The 16,160-nt window shown below is 54.0% G+C and overlaps 1 protein-coding gene across 3 annotated transcripts in view; it reads left to right on the forward strand.

Annotated features, from left to right (window-relative positions):
• The window catches only part of Dlgap4 (DLG associated protein 4), a 150,238-nt gene that overhangs the window by 75,024 nt on the left and 59,054 nt on the right, over nt 1–16,160 (forward strand). For all 3 annotated transcript variants that reach the window (XM_029472925.1, XM_021181740.2, XM_029472923.1), the window contains 2 exons: nt 11,115–12,183; nt 14,712–14,956. In XM_029472925.1, the coding sequence (XP_029328785.1) occupies nt 11,188–12,183; nt 14,712–14,956 (1,241 nt within the window). In that variant the 5' untranslated portion in view covers nt 11,115–11,187. The remainder of the gene's footprint in view (nt 1–11,114; nt 12,184–14,711; nt 14,957–16,160) is intronic.

A 16,160-nucleotide genomic window follows, 5' to 3' on the forward strand; every position in this document is an offset into this window, starting at 1 on the left:
TAAACATACTCTGCGAATCTCCGGCCTTGGATGAATATTTCATTCTATGTCAGCAGCTGGAGCAAGACTAGCTAGCGGCAGCCAGCACCTCCCTAACAGGTGGGGCCACATGTCCCCATAGAGGAGGGGTAGTCCAGCTTGCACCCCTTAGGCTAGTGGGTCCTCAGGCAGTCTCTGCCTCCCAGATATCACTCCCATCCTGGTCCCCCCACCCCCATGACCTGGGCTGAACAAGGAAGTCCATACTCCTTTGTGCCACACTGAGCATGGCACTGGGGTTGAGGGCACAGCCTTACACAGAACAATCCAAAGGTACCTTTAGAGCTCATAGCCCAGAAGGTATGGGAATAGGGATGGACACAAAGACCACATCAGACATAGGTGAGCTGTGCTATGTGGGGAAGAGAAGGGAACTTCCATGCAGGTACAGGGTCAACGGCCTCTGTACCCCCAAAGTGGTGGTGCTTGTACCAGCCTACGAATTGGGCAAAGTAGCCTAAGAAACCTGGCTCTGCACGTGCAAAGGTCCTGAGGTAGCAAAGTGCTTATGAGCTCAAAGAACAAGGAAGCCCAGCATGACCAAAGTCAAGGCCACAGTGAGGGTTTCTGTTACACCAAAGTCCTACAGACTGAGAAACTATGCCCAGCTGCAAAATGAACGCGAAGGCAAAGCCCCATCACCTCTGTGGGCTCAGTTTCTCCTTCTGTAAAATGGAACCATGCAGATCTGTCACATGGGCCAATGTGTGATGATCCATCCCTGTTACATAGGCCCTCCAATCACCTGACAGCATTATATCCTGCTGACTGAGTGCCGTGTCCCGCAGAAGCTCGGAGTAGCCTGAGGAGGGAGTACAGGATGGTGAAGAATTAGAAAGATAGCTCTGCTCAGGGTTGTACAGCTCCAAGAGGGAGCCAGAGATGTTCCTGGGTAATTGTTTTCTTCTTCTGTGCTAGGTATAGAAGCCAGGGCTAGGCAAGCGCTCTACTACCAAAATCTATCCCAGCCTTTGAAACAGGGTCTTACTGTGTAACAGACATTGGCCACGACTCTGGGGGCCTCCTGCCTTCACTCTGGAGACTTGGGATGGCAGGCACAAGTAGCGATGCTTTGTTTTACTTTTGTTTGGTTTCGTTGTTGCAGTTTTTCGAGACAGGCTTTCTCTGTGTAACAGCCCTGGCTGTCCTGGAACTAGTTTTGTAGACCAGAGGAACTCACAGAGATCTGCCTGTCTCTGCTTCCCGAATGCTGGGATGAAAGGTGTGCACCACCTTGCTGGGCCACACATTTCCAATACTGGGAGGGCTTTGTGCATGGCAAGCCCTTTACAGACTCCAGTCTAAGTCATTTCTAACAAGTAGAAATGTGTTGGCTCACTGTTCTGAGGAGATAAGAAGTTCAGGGTCAAAGGGCAACCCCTGGTAAGGACCTAAACTAGTGGATCGAGTTTGAGGGCTAAAGTGAAGGGAGGAGGAGGGAGCAAGGGCAAGCAAGTGAGTTCACACAAAGGGGGCCTAGCCTTAGGACCTACTCTCAATAGCATCACAGTGGCCATTACATTCCAGTGGATACTGGAGGACAGACACACTCAGACCACAGCAGGATGCAATTCGGTTGGAGCTGGCCCAGGACGGAGGGAACCTACGTTCCCTGTGACCCCAGAGGGCCTAGCTGGGGCTCCAGAGAGCTTGAGTTGCAAGGAGGGCGGGCAACTGCTTGGGAAGTACTGAGCCTGCCCACCCATCAACACTTTTTCCGAAATAGGCAGTGATTATCTATTGCTTTGTCCCCCCTCCCCCATACCAGTAAATGTTTGTTACCTCGTGGTTTCTGTGGTTCTGGACTTTCAGAGCAGCTCGGCTAGACATTTGTAGCTCAGTGCCTGTTATGCTGTGGTCATCAGATTGGGAGATGTGTGAGTGTGTGTGTGTGTCTGTCTGTCTGTGTGTATCTCTGTGTGTGTGTGTGTTGGTCCTCAATGCCCATATAAAAGGCCTATCATCACACCTATCATCACAGTACCGGGGAGACAGAGACCAAATAGATCCCTGGGGCTTGCTGTGTGCTTGGTGAGGTCCAAGTCCATTGGAAACACTGTCTCCAAAAAAAAAAAAAAAAAAGGAAAAACCAAGGTGAGAGGTACCTAAGGTACGTACATGAGATTGACTGCTGGCCTCCACACATATATAGCTGAATAGCATCTGCATACATGTACACAGACAGACAGACAGACACACACACACATACACATTGGATGTTACTGATCCTCAGAGACCTGGCTGGCTGGCATGCGCTCTCCTCTAGGGAGCCCTTCCATCGCCCCAGTAACTACTAATCTCCCCCCACCCTGGGCTGCGCCCCAGTTTTGACACTCCCTGGGATGTGTGTTTATGTGTTTTCTAATTGCTGTGTGTATTTCTGCCTCAGACTTGACCACAGGCTTGAGGGCTGCGACTGTGTGAGTCAGAGCAGGCCCCATAAAGGCTGGAGGAATTGAATTAAATGTGCTGGCGGTGGCAGCGTTCTGACCATTCTGTTGTGCTGTTTGCCAGCCTGACCTTCCAGGATGCTCCCTCCACTGGAGGGCAGAGTGAAACGAGCCTCCAGGGTCTGCCTACTCTTAGCCAGAGCTCTCAGCCAAAGGCAGGTCAACAGACCCCCTGTGCCACCTTCTCCAAACCCCTCAGGCCAACCTGGTGATGTCTTGCCTGCCGAACAGGCAGTTAGAGATAGTGTCCCCTTAGCGTGGCACCAACCTGAGGCTTTGGGAAATGGTGGCAAATTAGAAACCTGAGGGGCAGCATGAAGAGTGGGCTGGGGAATGCCTGGGTTCAAATCTTAGCCCTGCCTTGTGCGACCTTGTAAATATCTTTTTGTGTGTGTGTGTGTGTGTGCCTGATTCTCACTCTGGAGACAGAACTCAAAGGGCGGTGTGGGAATCCAGCTGTGCATGGTAATGGCTGTGGGCATGCAGGAAGTAGAAGCAGGAGACAAAGCCACAGAAGCACTGACCCACGGAACTTTGGGGTTTCCTTTAGCCACCCGGCGCCTCTCTACAAGGCACCCACAGACACTTTACAGGGTGCTGTGCATTCATATTCTTCCTGAGGTGTTGTTTAAATAAATGGATTTTTTTTTCATTTTATGTACATTGATGTTAGCCTTGCATGCATGTCTGTGTGAGGGTGTCAGACCCTCTGGAACTAGAGTTACAGACAGTTGTAACCTGCCACATGGGTGCTAGGAATTGAATCTGGGTCCTCTGGAAGAGTAGCCAGTGCTTTTAACTGCTGAGCCATCTCTCCATCCCCAGAGAGATATATTTTTCAGCTGAGCTAGGATACACATACAATGTACCACCCAAGCCCCCACCTCCACCTCTCTCTCTCTCTGTGTGTGAGTGTGTGTGTGTGTGTGTGTGTGTGTGTGTGTGTGTGTGTGTGCCTGAGGAGGTTAAAAGAGAATGTTAAATCCTTTGGAGTTGGAGTTTTATGCGTTTCTAAGATGCCGATCTTGTTACATGGGTGCTGGGATCTGAACTCTGGTCCCCATGATTGCAGAGCAAGTGCTTGTAACCATCAAGTCATCTCCCCAGCCCCAGCCCCAGCCACACCCATCCCTACAGTCTTCCTCTTCCTTGTTGTTTTAAGACAGGGTTTCACCAAGTTGCTCAGGTTGCCTTTGAACTTATATGCAGCCCAGGCAGACACAGACTTCCAGCCCCTCCTTGCGCACCAGGTCAGCCATTTTCAAGCTGCAGTCGGATGTCTTGGAGTGCATCGCTAGTGCAGACCAACCATCAACACCTCCTTCCCAGGGCTCCTCCTGTGCCCCTACCAACCTCACACCCCGGTGGGTGATTAAAGTGTCACTCCCCAGCGCCCTCTCCCAGCCCCAGGCAAGCACAAAGCTGCCTTTTGTTCTCCATGCTTGCTCTGCTCTGCTCTGCGAATCTTCTGTGTCACGTGCCTGACTTTCCTCAGGCTCTGTGCCCACCGTGGCTAAGTATCAGGACTTTCTCTCTTTGGATGGCAGGAGAATAATAACACTCTGTCATGTTGCCAGAGCCCACCGCTTGTAGGTGAGAGGACTGTGTGTGGCTGGGTGCAGTGGCAGAGGGGGAGACCCGTACCTCAGTAGGAATGTGCCCAAACCTGTTCTAGCCCACCTTTAGCCTTAGCTGTACCCCCTCCCCCCACTCGGCCCACACAGGTCCCTCACTGCTGAGGTCATTCCCTCCACTGTCAAACCGAGAGAAGTAAGCTAGGGAAGGTGACCTGCGTTCAGTGCTCAGCAAGCGAACCGCCACCAGTGCCGCCACGGCCTCCACAAGCTCAGCAAATAACTTCTTCACCGTGGCCACCCAGAGGTGCCAGGTCCAGCCAGGTCCTGATGACAAAGGAAGATGATAAGCCCCTGCTCACCCTAAGAGCTGTCTCCCAGTGACCCCTGAGCTGCCCTTCAACCCCTGCCCTTCCAGGAGGCTGAGGAGCATTCACCCCAGGCCTCTCCTCGAACTCAGAAATCCGCCTGCCTCTGCCTCCCGAGTGCTGGGATTAAAGGTGTGCCGTGCGCCACCACGCCCGGCTTCCTTGTGCATTCTTAACTGCTTTCTGTCTCCTGTCCTGACCTGGGCTCGCTCCGTGCACAGCACCAGAGACAACATGGGAAAGGCACATGAGTGCTCCCTTCCCTTCCGTAGCATAAGAGAAAGACTCTGAAAACGTAAGCAGCTCTGAAGAATAACCAGGGGACCTGGGCTGGGGTGGGGTGGGGTGGGGTTTAGAGGAAACCATGAAAGGCATGGAGAGAGGACGGGGTGTCGTGGAGCATCCTTTGTGGTGGTCAGTCAGGGAGGAGGTGGTGCTTGAACAGAAACGTGCAGCAGTATAAGCAGCCAGATATGGGAAGAGCTGGGAGGGTCCTGTGGCCACAGTGAACAGGTACCAGGGGAGTAACTCATGGGATTCCAGTGGTTGAGTCTTCACGAGGAGGCTGGAGTTATGTCAGAGATCAAGAAAAGACCTGAAATCCAGTTAGAGGAACCCAGGAAAGGGATTCTACCTTGAATTTTTCCAAGGATGTCTGACGTTGCCCCTCTGTGCCTGTGCTCCATGTATTTAGAGATGTCTGGTTCTTACTGCTATTTCCTGTCTTTTGGTTATTGATGAAGAGATGGAGGCTGGGCATGGCCCCATGACCTCTAACATCCCACCTGAGGCCAGGCAAAGTTAAATGGGATTCGGTCATCCCAGGGCCCTGCTGGTATCAAACGTCTTACCCAGGAACTCAGTATCCAGATCCCGGGCAGCTGGACAGAGCTCACTCCCAGGAAGGCCCAGGGGTCCCTCTGTAACTGTCTCAGAGAGGCCAGGGCCTGCTGTGGAGCCAGTGTGAGCCACGCATCCCAGCAGTCTGCAATCTTGTCCACCAAACAACTGGTTGATTGAATGTCACGCTTTTCAAACAGTTGCTATGGACACGGACTCTGCAGGAAGCAAGTGGGACCTGGCACTCCTCTGGATCACACGTAGCTGTCAGAGGGGAGTTGGAGTCTGGGTCCCAGTTTGGTAGGCAGTAGTAGCAAATGCAGGTACCGAGCCCCACTGTTCTCCCAGCTTGGGACTTCAGCCACCAGAGCTGCGTTTCCTCTTCTAACATAAGCATGTGTGCGACCACAGAAAACCTCTATGTTGGCACACAGATTCTGGGGGGGTCAGGAGCAGCCTGGTAGCCTGGCTCTTGCCTGGGTCCCTCAGGGAGCTATATCATGTCGCCTTGGCAGGTCTCAGTTCCTCAGACTGACTCAGGACTCAGCAGCCAGCCAACTCGCCCAAGAAGGTGAAAAAGATGCAGCCTTGCCTTTCCCAACTTGGTGTAAGAGGACAGACAGAGCCACTGCCACAATACTCTGTAGGTGACACCCAGGAGAATATGACAGGAAGTGGAGCTATCCTGGTATGTTTGACCAGAGAAGTGGTGTTAGGGACTGAAGAAGTCCGCCACACAGCATTGAGGAGACAGCGGGCATTCTCCACCGCTTCAGCATGGCTTCCTGATTTCTTTCATGGTCCCCCAAGACTTCCTGACACTCCTTCACCTCACGCCCTCTTCCTAGCTGTCTCCCGCTAGGAACCCAGAAAGGACAGTGCTACTTGGTGTCCTAGTACAGGAACTGTGTATCTGGTGGCACAGCAGAGAGAGCTCCAGGTGGTGTGTGTGGAGATGCCCTGTGGGTGTAGAGGTAGCTTGATGATCTGGGCCTAAAGGAAGCCAGAATCCTGTAAGCCATAGGCAGAGAGAGCATTTCAGGCAGGACCAGGCAGAACAATGGGGAGGAAATAAAGTTACCAGAATGAAGACCCTTGGTGAAGGCAGAAATGAGGCCAACCGTCAGAGAAAGCTGGTGTTCCATCCAGGGCCCGAGGGAGTCTCGGGAAGGCCTAAAGCATGCCTGGCTGGCTCATGCCTCTCATTCCAGTGCTGGAGAGGCTGAGGTAAAACTGCTGTGAGTTTAAGGTCAGCCCAGACTGTATAGGAAACGTTGGCTTTGAAAAACAAAAACAAAAATGGAGAGATGGCTCAGCAGTTAAAAGCACTGGCTGCTCTTCCAGAGGATCCGGGTTCAATTCCCAGCATCCATTTAGAAGTTCACAACTGTCTGTGAACTCCAGTTTCAGGGAATCCTGTGTCCTCATCTGGCCTACACAGGTACCAGGCATGCACACAATACACAGGCACATAAAGTAAAGATAAATAACAAATAACAGTTAACTGGTTTTTGCTTTGTTTTCTTTTTGTTGTTGTTCTAAGGGCAGGGTTTGCCTGTGTGGGGCAGCCCCAGGCAGGGCTGTGGAGGTTGAGAGACAGGAGTCGGAGAACATGGTGAAGACACGACCCTTGAGGAAACGTTTGCTATTGAGCCCACTGGAAGGAGCAGAGAGCAGCGTGCCCTGCTTTCTGACTTGAGCTGGTGGGAGGAACAGATGGGGGACTCTATCAGGCATGAGGAGTGAGTTACCAAGGAGGCAGTTAGGCGAGACTGGAGTTTGAGGGGCACACTGGGTAGGGAACCCGAGTGTAGAAGTGCCAGGTGTAGGTAGCGTTGTGTGCCAGGACAACAACAGTGAGAGCACGTATAGAGAGGTGAAGTTCACTCCATCCCTGGACTCGGGGTGGGGGCTGGGGGTGGCAACAGAAGAGGAGGAAGGAGGGTGTCCCGAGACCTCCAACAGCATCAAGGCCCTGGCGGCCCCGAAGAACCCATCTTCCCTTTCACACATCACCCCTCAGAGAGGTAGCCGGGGACTGTGTGCCCCATGGCCTGTGGTGAGCGTGTGGAGTGCTCGGCTCTTCAGCCCCACTTGCTCCTAGCCTCTTGTCATTCAGTTCACAACCCCACTGTGCACTCCACTTCTCTCTCTGCCTTACCGTCGAGACTCAGCACTGAGTAGGACTATCCTTGTTAGGCCTCTTCCTGTCTTAGAGGCAGGCAACCTTAGAGGCAGCTTTTCTAAGAACTGTAGATACATCCTTTTTATACAGGAGACTGAGGGAAGGAAGGTCTTGATGGGCAGAGTAGAGAACCGCTGAAGATGGTGAAGATGGTCAGTGTGGGTGTGGCATGTCTGACCGAGAGCCTGAGCTCAGCAGGGACGGGGATCTAGAGAACATTCCGGACTAGAGGACTGATGGAGTCGGGCAAGCTTGGTTTCTTGGGGAATCGGGTTCTGTCCCTGGCTTCTTCCCGACTTAGTGCTCATGAGCTCCAAGATGAGGCGTGGCAGGGTAGGGAGGGTCTGTCCTGTGGCTGGTGGCTGGCAGCGGGTGGTGGCTGAAGCCACAGAAGCACCACAGAGCCCAGAGGGCTCCCCAAGGCAGCAGTATCTCCCTCCTCTGAGTTTCTGTGAAGGCAATGAGGCTTATATTAATGAGAGGCAATTATGGACACCCGGATGGGCCTAAGTATAGCTCATTGAGAAAGGCGGCACACGGCAGCCAGCTGCCTCCCCTGCGAGGCCATGGTGCCTATTTTAAAACTCCCTACACTGAAGCTCTGCCACCCCTGGGTGCCGGGCTCCTGAGGGACCAGCATGCGGCATGCTGCTGGAGCCCTGAGTGGCTCGCTGTGAGCAGACAGACCATCCTTGCTCAAATCCCTGCTGTCTTAGAGATAGGAAACCAATTTGAGGTCACAGAAAGGAAAAGCAGACACAGAATTTGAATCTATATCCAGCTGTATGCCAACACTCTGCTGTACTGGGCGCATCCTAGACCACAAGGCTTGGCCTGTCCCCGAGGGAGGGGTGGGGAAAAGAGGGAGGGGGGGCTGATCCTTGATATGGAAACACAGAGCTAGCCCTCATCAAAATCTCACAAAATACTCTTCATTTTGATTCTGCTGAAGAGGAAACTGGCTCAGGGAGCCGATTTAGTCGATGCCAGTGCCCCAAGGTATGGTGGCACTCCTCAGAGACACGCTAGCACTGAGTTTATTTCAGGGTTCACAGGAAACTGACTTGGGCCCAGCAGTGTGGATGTGTGTACCGAGGTTTTCTGGGGGAGTGTCTAGGATGACTCTGAAAGAGGCCAGCACACAGAACCAAGTTGAGGGAGGGACTGGAGCTTAGGACAGTCCCAGCAGAGGCTCTGCTGATCCGACAGGGAGCTGTGAGCAAGATGCCCTGTAGGGGTGTCTGGGACAGGGACAAGGGCATCATAATGGCAACCAGTTGATTGCTGCAGGTTGCCCCTGGGGACAGAGTTGAGGTCTGCAAGTGTTTCTGTCTGACTTAGAGCAGTTTGTAGCGGGAATTTGGCTGTGAACTGTCAGCAGCTGGTGATCTTGGCAGCTGGAGCCGGAGATGTCAGTACGGAAGGACCTGGGGCCACCACAACACACTGTGGCCACAGTGCGAAGCCAGGCGTGGGGCTGTGTGCTTGTTATTCCAGCACTCGAGAGCGTGGGATAGGAGGGCTCCTCATTCCTTAGCTTGGGTGGGGAAAACCTGCCCTGCCCTCTGCCAGGTCATGACACTAATGAGCCATGGTGCTGGTGGCTGAAGACCTAACAAGTGCTAACAAGGCGTGGTCGGCTGGAAAGGAGGAAAGCTCTTAATAAAATCCCAGGGGAGGGGAGTTAATGGGGGAGACGGTTTGGTGGTAAAGAGCACTGGCTACAGTCTGGTGGTGGCGCATGCCTTTAATTCCAGCACTTGGGAGGTGGAAGTAGAAGGGATCTCTGTGAGTTCAAAGCCAGGGCTACATAGAGAAACCCTGTCCCAAATAAAATAAAATAAAATAAAATAAAATAAAGAAGCATTGGCTGTTCTAATAGAAGACCCGGGTTCGATTCCTAGCACCTACTTGGTGGCTCCCAAGCACTTGTAGCTCCAGTTCCTGTGGATCTAATGCTTTCTTCTGTTCTTCTGGCCTCCCTGTGCACAAGGCATGCACAAGGTACAACAGATGAACATGCAGACAAAAATTCACATATATGTAAAATGAAAATGAATAGGTCTCAAAAAAACAAAAACAAAAAACAAGCCAACCATTCAGGGACAGAGCGGAGGATGGCACACAAGCCATATCCGATAAGGGCTTAAGGTGCAGAACACAAGTAGAATAACAAACAGCTCAGTGAGAAAGTAGCCAGAGGGTTTCAGTAGACAAAGACAAAATGTAGGAATGGCCAAGAGCCACGGTGACAGGAGGCTGAACATGATTATGTATGAGGGAAATGCAGGTCAAAGCCTCACTCCAAAGCCAGGCGTGGTGGTGTCGGGTGCTTGCGGTCCCAGCACTCAAGAGCCCAGGATAGGAGGATAGTGAGTCTGAGGCCAACCTGGGCTACAGTCTGGCATTCTGACTTCTAGAGGTGCTCTCCCCTGTTCACACTTGAACATGGGGGTGACCTGTGTTCCCACTGACTCTGTTAGTTCTTCCGTCCAACAAGAACCTCGGGATCAGGTCCCCCGCCCCCCAGTTTTGCCATAATCCTCTCCTTAGCTCCACTGTGTCAGCAAAGGACTTGGGTGTGATCAGGACCCCACCATAGTTGGCTCCAGGGATAGCCTGGGTATCCCCAGATCAAGCCTTGGGGCTCCTTTGAGCAGGACATGGGGCTTAGAAACCTGGTTGGCCTCCATGGTACGGCCAAGAAGAGGCTCAGGAATGAAGAGGAGTGAGGCTAAATTAAGGATTGGTGCTTTCAGGCTAGTCCTGGAAATCTGCTAGACCAGCTGTCCCATTTTACAGATGGGCAAAGGGAGTCACAGTGACTCCATCCATCGGCCACTCTCTTGTGAGGCTTTGTCTTGTCGCCCTTGTTCTAAGGCTCGGCCTCCCTTGACCCTGAGTACTCTGTCTCAGGCCACCACTGTATCACCCTAGAAGGCAAAGATGGCCCATGGGCTTGTCAGGATCTTTAATGTCCGTGGCCCCAGCACCCAGCCCAGGGATCACAGTCATTAGACAAAGAGTTTACAGAGGCATGAAGGTCTCTCTGCTAAAGTAGATCTGGACAACACTGTCTTTGGCCACAGGTAAGGTAGTTCCTGACCAGTCCTGCACTTTGGAAGTCTCTCTGGCCCCTCCATAGGCCTCAGGGCTGTTAGGGACAGGGTGCACAAAGCTTTGGATGGGTGTGCATGCATATGGCACCTCACAGTGAGACAGTCAGGATAGGAAGAACATGGAAGTAGGCAGCTCCCTGTCCACTGTCCACTGCATGAGGAGTCCAGGAACTCGGAGTCAGAACGTGGCTTTCAGGGTCCCCATGAATACCTGTCCATTGAGCCACACCAATGCTGAACACTTGGCTGGCTACCTCTGTAGCTTTGACCATATGCTCAGAGACTGTGGACAGAGAACCATGGCTCTGCTGTCCCCTCCAGCAGGGGATCCCTGTCCAGTGCTGGTGCATGCACAGCGGCAGTCACGCAGAGGACCGTGATGGGAGGGCACAGACCTCAACATCTGCTCTTGTCCTTGGCCCCATGATGGCAAGGGCAGACTCCCTGCCTTAAGCCAGTTCTCAGCATGCTTCCTGTTCCCCGCCCTCTCCAGTCCAGTCCTGTTAACCAGCTGACCACTCATTGTCTTTTCTCCCTAGGACAGCTGCTGCCTGGGACAGGTGACCCCAGTGCCCCAGTAGGGCAAAGGCCCCCGCCCCACGGGCCGGGATCATGAAAGGCCTCGGTGACAGCCGCCCCCGCCACCTCTCCGACAGCCTGGACCCACCTCACGAGCCCCTCTTTGCCGGGCCTGACCGAAACCCCTACCTGCTGTCGCCCACCGAGGCCTTTGCCCGGGAAGCCCGCTTCCCCGGGCAAAACACACTGCCGGGGGATGGGCTCTTCCCACTCAACAACCAGCTGCCCCCACCAAGCAGCACCTTCCCCCGAATCCACTACAACTCCCACTTTGAGGTGCCCGAGGAAAGCCCATTCCCTAGCCACGCCCAAGCCACTAAGATCAATCGGCTGCCCGCCAACCTCCTGGACCAGTTTGAGAAACAACTGCCTATCCACCGCGATGGCTTCAGCACCCTCCAGTTCCCCCGGGGGGAGGCCAAGGCCAGGGGTGAGAGTCCGGGCCGCATTCGCCACCTGGTCCACTCTGTCCAACGTCTCTTCTTCACTAAGGCACCCTCCATGGAGGGCACCGCGGGCAAGGTGGGTGGCAATGGCAGCAAGAAAGGTGGCCTGGAGGACGGAAAAGGCCGGAGGGCCAAAAGCAAGGAACGGGCCAAGGCTGGGGAGCCCAAACGGCGAAGCCGCTCCAACATCTCAGGCTGGTGGAGTTCAGACGACAACTTGGACGGTGAGGGTGGTGCCTTCCGCAGTGGCCCCGCCTCGGGGCTGATGACTCTGGGCCGCCAGCCAGAACGCACCCAGCCCCGCTACTTCATGCACGCCTACAACACCATCAGTGGGCACATGCTCAAAACCACCAAGAACACTACCACCGAGCTGACTGCCCCACCGCCCCCGCCTGCTCCCCCTGCTACCTGTCCCAGCCTTGGAGTGGGCACCGACACCAACTATGTCAAACGTGGTTCCTGGTCCACTCTGACCCTCAGCCATGCCCATGAGGTCTGCCAGAAGACCTCAGCCACTTTGGATAAGAGCCTGCTCAAGTCCAAATCCTGCCACCAGGGTTTGGCCTACCATTACCTGCAGGTAGGGGTGATGGTGGGGCAGGCAGGGTGGGGGTAGGGCAGGTAGGGTGAGGATGGGGCAGACAGTGGGAGTGGGGCAGGTAGGGTGAGGGTGGGATAGGCAGGGTGGGGATGGGGCAGGTAAGAGTGAGGGTGGGGCAGACAGGGTAGGGGTGGGGTAGGCAGGGTGAGGATGGCTATGGTTTGGAGTCCCAGCTGGAGCACAGATTCACTGGTGAGATGGCTTTATGTTGAACGTTACTTTGCTCAACTGTGGAATCAGAGGTCGGGGGGGGGGGCTGTTAGTAAGAGGATATCTGTCCTCACAATGTTATCAGCAGGTGTATTAATTAGGCCCTTGGGAACCCAGTCCCAGAGAGACTGAACTATGCCCCTGCCCTTTAGATGACAGATCTAGAAGCTATGCCATCCCTACCCCTCACTGGACCAACACACGACATTCTAATGGTCATCTTCCTGCCACTCCCATGAGACTGGATTCTCTTCAAGGACACAGACCACAGCGGATGCAGCCATATGTCCGCCCAATGCCCAGGACAGGGTGTGGCAGGGAGGAAGTGCTCGGAAAGGGTAGATGGACACATGGGTACTGAAGTCACCACGGCTAGAAATAAGCACACCACGGTCTTGCGGGCCAGGAACAGACGGGGGTCGGTGTGAGGCCACCAGCCCCAAGGCCTGGTGTATGGGGGTAGAGGGAGGTTTGTCCTGAGAAATTCACACAGTAAAGCGTTGCTACCCAAGAGTAGCTGAAGGCTTGGCTTCAGCTTTGCCTCTGCACAGTGAGGTAGGGCAGGGTTCTCCATGGCAGGGTGTGTAGATGGAGCCCAGTGGTAGAAACGACAGGAACAGGTCACACATGGAAGGGGCTGCTCTTGTAAGTAGTGAGCACTTTGTCCACAGTGTGTGCAAGCATGGGCCTGGCTGGCGTGCAGAAGTCACATCAGATGCATTATGAAAAGATGAACTCCAAGGTGCCACAAAGCTCACATTCTTGTCCTTCTATATAAAATGCCAGGGACAGTGACACCGTGGGGGAAGGGCATGTTTTTGCAGTAGCAGGAAATTGAAATTGAGGCCGCCTTTTAACTCTATTGAGCGGTTTTGTGGCTGCCTGTTTGCTACCTTAGCTTAGACATTTAAGGGAAGTGTGTGGCCTGCACTCTCTCCACTCAGTGTGGCTGGGTCTGATGTAGGAAATGCTTTCCAGACACCAGGAGAGGACTCTGGGCTCTGGGGGCTTGTGCTGCCTGCTGGATAGAGTGAGCAGGTGGACTGGCCACAAGGTCTGAGCAGAGATGCTCGAGTCCCCTTCGCCGGGGATTGGACCAGCTGGTGACCTGGGAGGGAGAGGTCATAGGTCCTGGTGATGAGCTGGCTAGGGGTCAGCTGGGGTGTGAGGGAAGGCTAAGTTTGGGGAGTAGGTCCTCAACAGGAGGTAGCCACAAGTATCAAGGGTACAAGAAGGGTGTGGTGCCATCCGGTCACGCTGATCAGGGAGTGTGTGCTTGAATCCCCGGTGAAGGGCTTGCTGTGTCCAGAAACCTGCAGACCTGCATTCTTTGGGAAGAGAGCAGCTTCCCCCCGTGTGGTGGCAGTCTTATGACATAGTGTTAGTACCCAGGCGCAGTGGCGGCACAGGGGCGTTCCACGTGGGTCATCTCTGTTGGAAGGGTATGATGAGGCCCCTGGTGTGTGTCCTTGAGAAGGTGTGAAGCGTGCTGGGAGTGTCTGCTGAAGAACATGGCAGAGCAGGCTTAGGTGTGTACCTGCTCCAGTGTGCTGAGATGCACACAGGACACAGCTCCAGCTTCTGAAGCATGTAAATGCCATGATGTGCCCAACGTGACCATGTATCCGAGAGTGGGTCGAGAGACGGGAGTGTAGACTGCATACCCTACTACCCCAGAGCAGCTGACAGTGACAGACGTGGAAGAGCCACTTGGAACAGGATGACCAGCTGTGCACAGCACTCCCCTCTGTCACGGATGGGTCTAGAACAAAGATCGTGGATTCTGGGGCAACACGTTGATGTACTAGGGGGGTCTCTGATCCCCATCCAGGGACCTCTAATGGCCATTGTAGATCCAGGCTCAGGTTCCAGATCTTGGGGTCTGTCTGTGGGAGACTTCTTTCCTTCAGACCCCTCTCACCATGGCTCCTGTTCCATCCCCTGGAGTGTCATGAGAGGAGATGGGGCACAAGGAGTGCCGGGTACGTGTAGCTGCAGAGAAACCACGGTGATCACAGGAGTGGGGAGTTTGGCTGGAACGAACCCAGCTTGAAAGGGAATGGACTTGGGTAAGGCCAGGCACTCAAGCTGTGACAGAGAGGCCTCTAGAACCCAGGTAATCTTCCTGGCCCAGGGCTTGCCGATGCTGCGTGATCAAAGACAAAAAGCCAGCAGAGAAGGCTCAAGTTGTCAAAGTGGAAATGGAGGGGTCTGCGAGACTCTATTCTCTGAGTGACTGGCTGGAAACCTGGCTGGCTGCTAGGTCCCATCTGAGTCCCTGTCTTTGGATATTCCAGGTGCCCGGCGGAGGGGGAGAGTGGAGCACCACGCTGCTGTCCCCTCGAGACATGGATAGCACCGCTGAGGGGCCCATCCCATGCCGGCGCATGCGCAGTGGCAGCTATATCAAGGCCATGGGCGATGAAGACAGTGATGAGTCTGGGGGTGGTAGTCCCAAGCCCTCACCCAAGACTGCAGCGCGGCGTCAGAGCTACCTGAGGGCCACGCAGCAGTCCCTGGGAGAGCAGAGCAACCCTCGCAGGTGAGCTGTAGCCCATCCTCCAGTCTAGAACGACAGCCCCGCTAGAGCCCCACCCCTTCGTGTACGTCACGCTCCTTGAGTTGAACCCCGTAAAAGCCACCACTTTAACTTAGTGGGAGCCTGTCCTGACAGTATTTCCCTGAGGAAGGTCTCAGAACTTGCAGTCCTATCCTTAGACCAGCTGTGTCCCTTAGGTGAGCCTCACACTGCATGCCCTGTGTCTCGGGAGCCTGGCCTTCCTCCCCTTTGGCCACCCTAGCAGAACCCTGGCCTGCTGATGGACCCTGTTTCTCAGCTCTCACGCAGGTCCAGGTGACTACCCCCCTAGAAGAGTTTTCTCATGCTTAGGTTAACCCTGCCTGCCAACAATTTGTCTCCCAAACAGCCCACTTATAGTTAAGCCCTGCTCATAGTGGTAATTTGGGGAACTGGTTTAGCTAAATTCTGCCGCAGGAGTCATGTGCATAGTTGAGTTGCCCCAGGGTCCGTTACCCCTCATGACAGGTGAGAGTTATGGTAATGGTTGCTGTCCGTTGACCCTGGTCTTGCTGGCTACTGTGCTTGGCCTGCAGCTGCATCCTCAAGTCCTTACCCGAGGGCTAGCAATGTGCCACCCACATTCCGTAAATAAGGACCATGAAGTGGGAGCAAGAGGTTGTGACTCGCTAGGCACTCTACAGAAAGCTGGAGGCTAATCCAAGCCCTATATCAGGAGCCCAAACTGACCTAGAATAAGGCTGGGGAGGTCCAGGGGTAGGTAATATGAGAAAGACTGAGAAACTAGGTCCTCAGGGCAAGCAGCAGGTCCATATCTGGATGTCACAGTGGCCCCTGAGGACCTTCAGGCATTTTCCAGTAAATACCAAGGCTATTGGCCTCAACCCACCTCTGTCTAGTCTCTGGAATTACCTCTGATTTTCAGCTTTGTAAGCTTCCGACTAGGTTGCATGGCCTCCAGTTTAAAACAGGCAAATGCAAGCATATGCTGCCACCTTGAGGCCACAGTGGGCATGACAGGTGAAGGCTGTCTGCCACTGATTTTATTAGGTCTCCCAAAGGTGGAAGTTCTCCCTTTGCTTGGAGCCCCCCACCTTGCCCAGGCTGGCAGCGCTTCCACTTGCCCTCAGCAGTTGAATAGTCTTGGACAGTCTTCTCCCTCCTGGCCTCGGTTCCCAGGCTGAGCCCTGTCTACCCCTTTCCCTGC

The sequence above is a fragment of the Mus caroli genome, chromosome 2 (genome assembly GCF_900094665.2).
Source record: "Mus caroli chromosome 2, CAROLI_EIJ_v1.1, whole genome shotgun sequence".
NCBI lineage: Eukaryota > Metazoa > Chordata > Mammalia > Rodentia > Muridae > Mus > Mus caroli.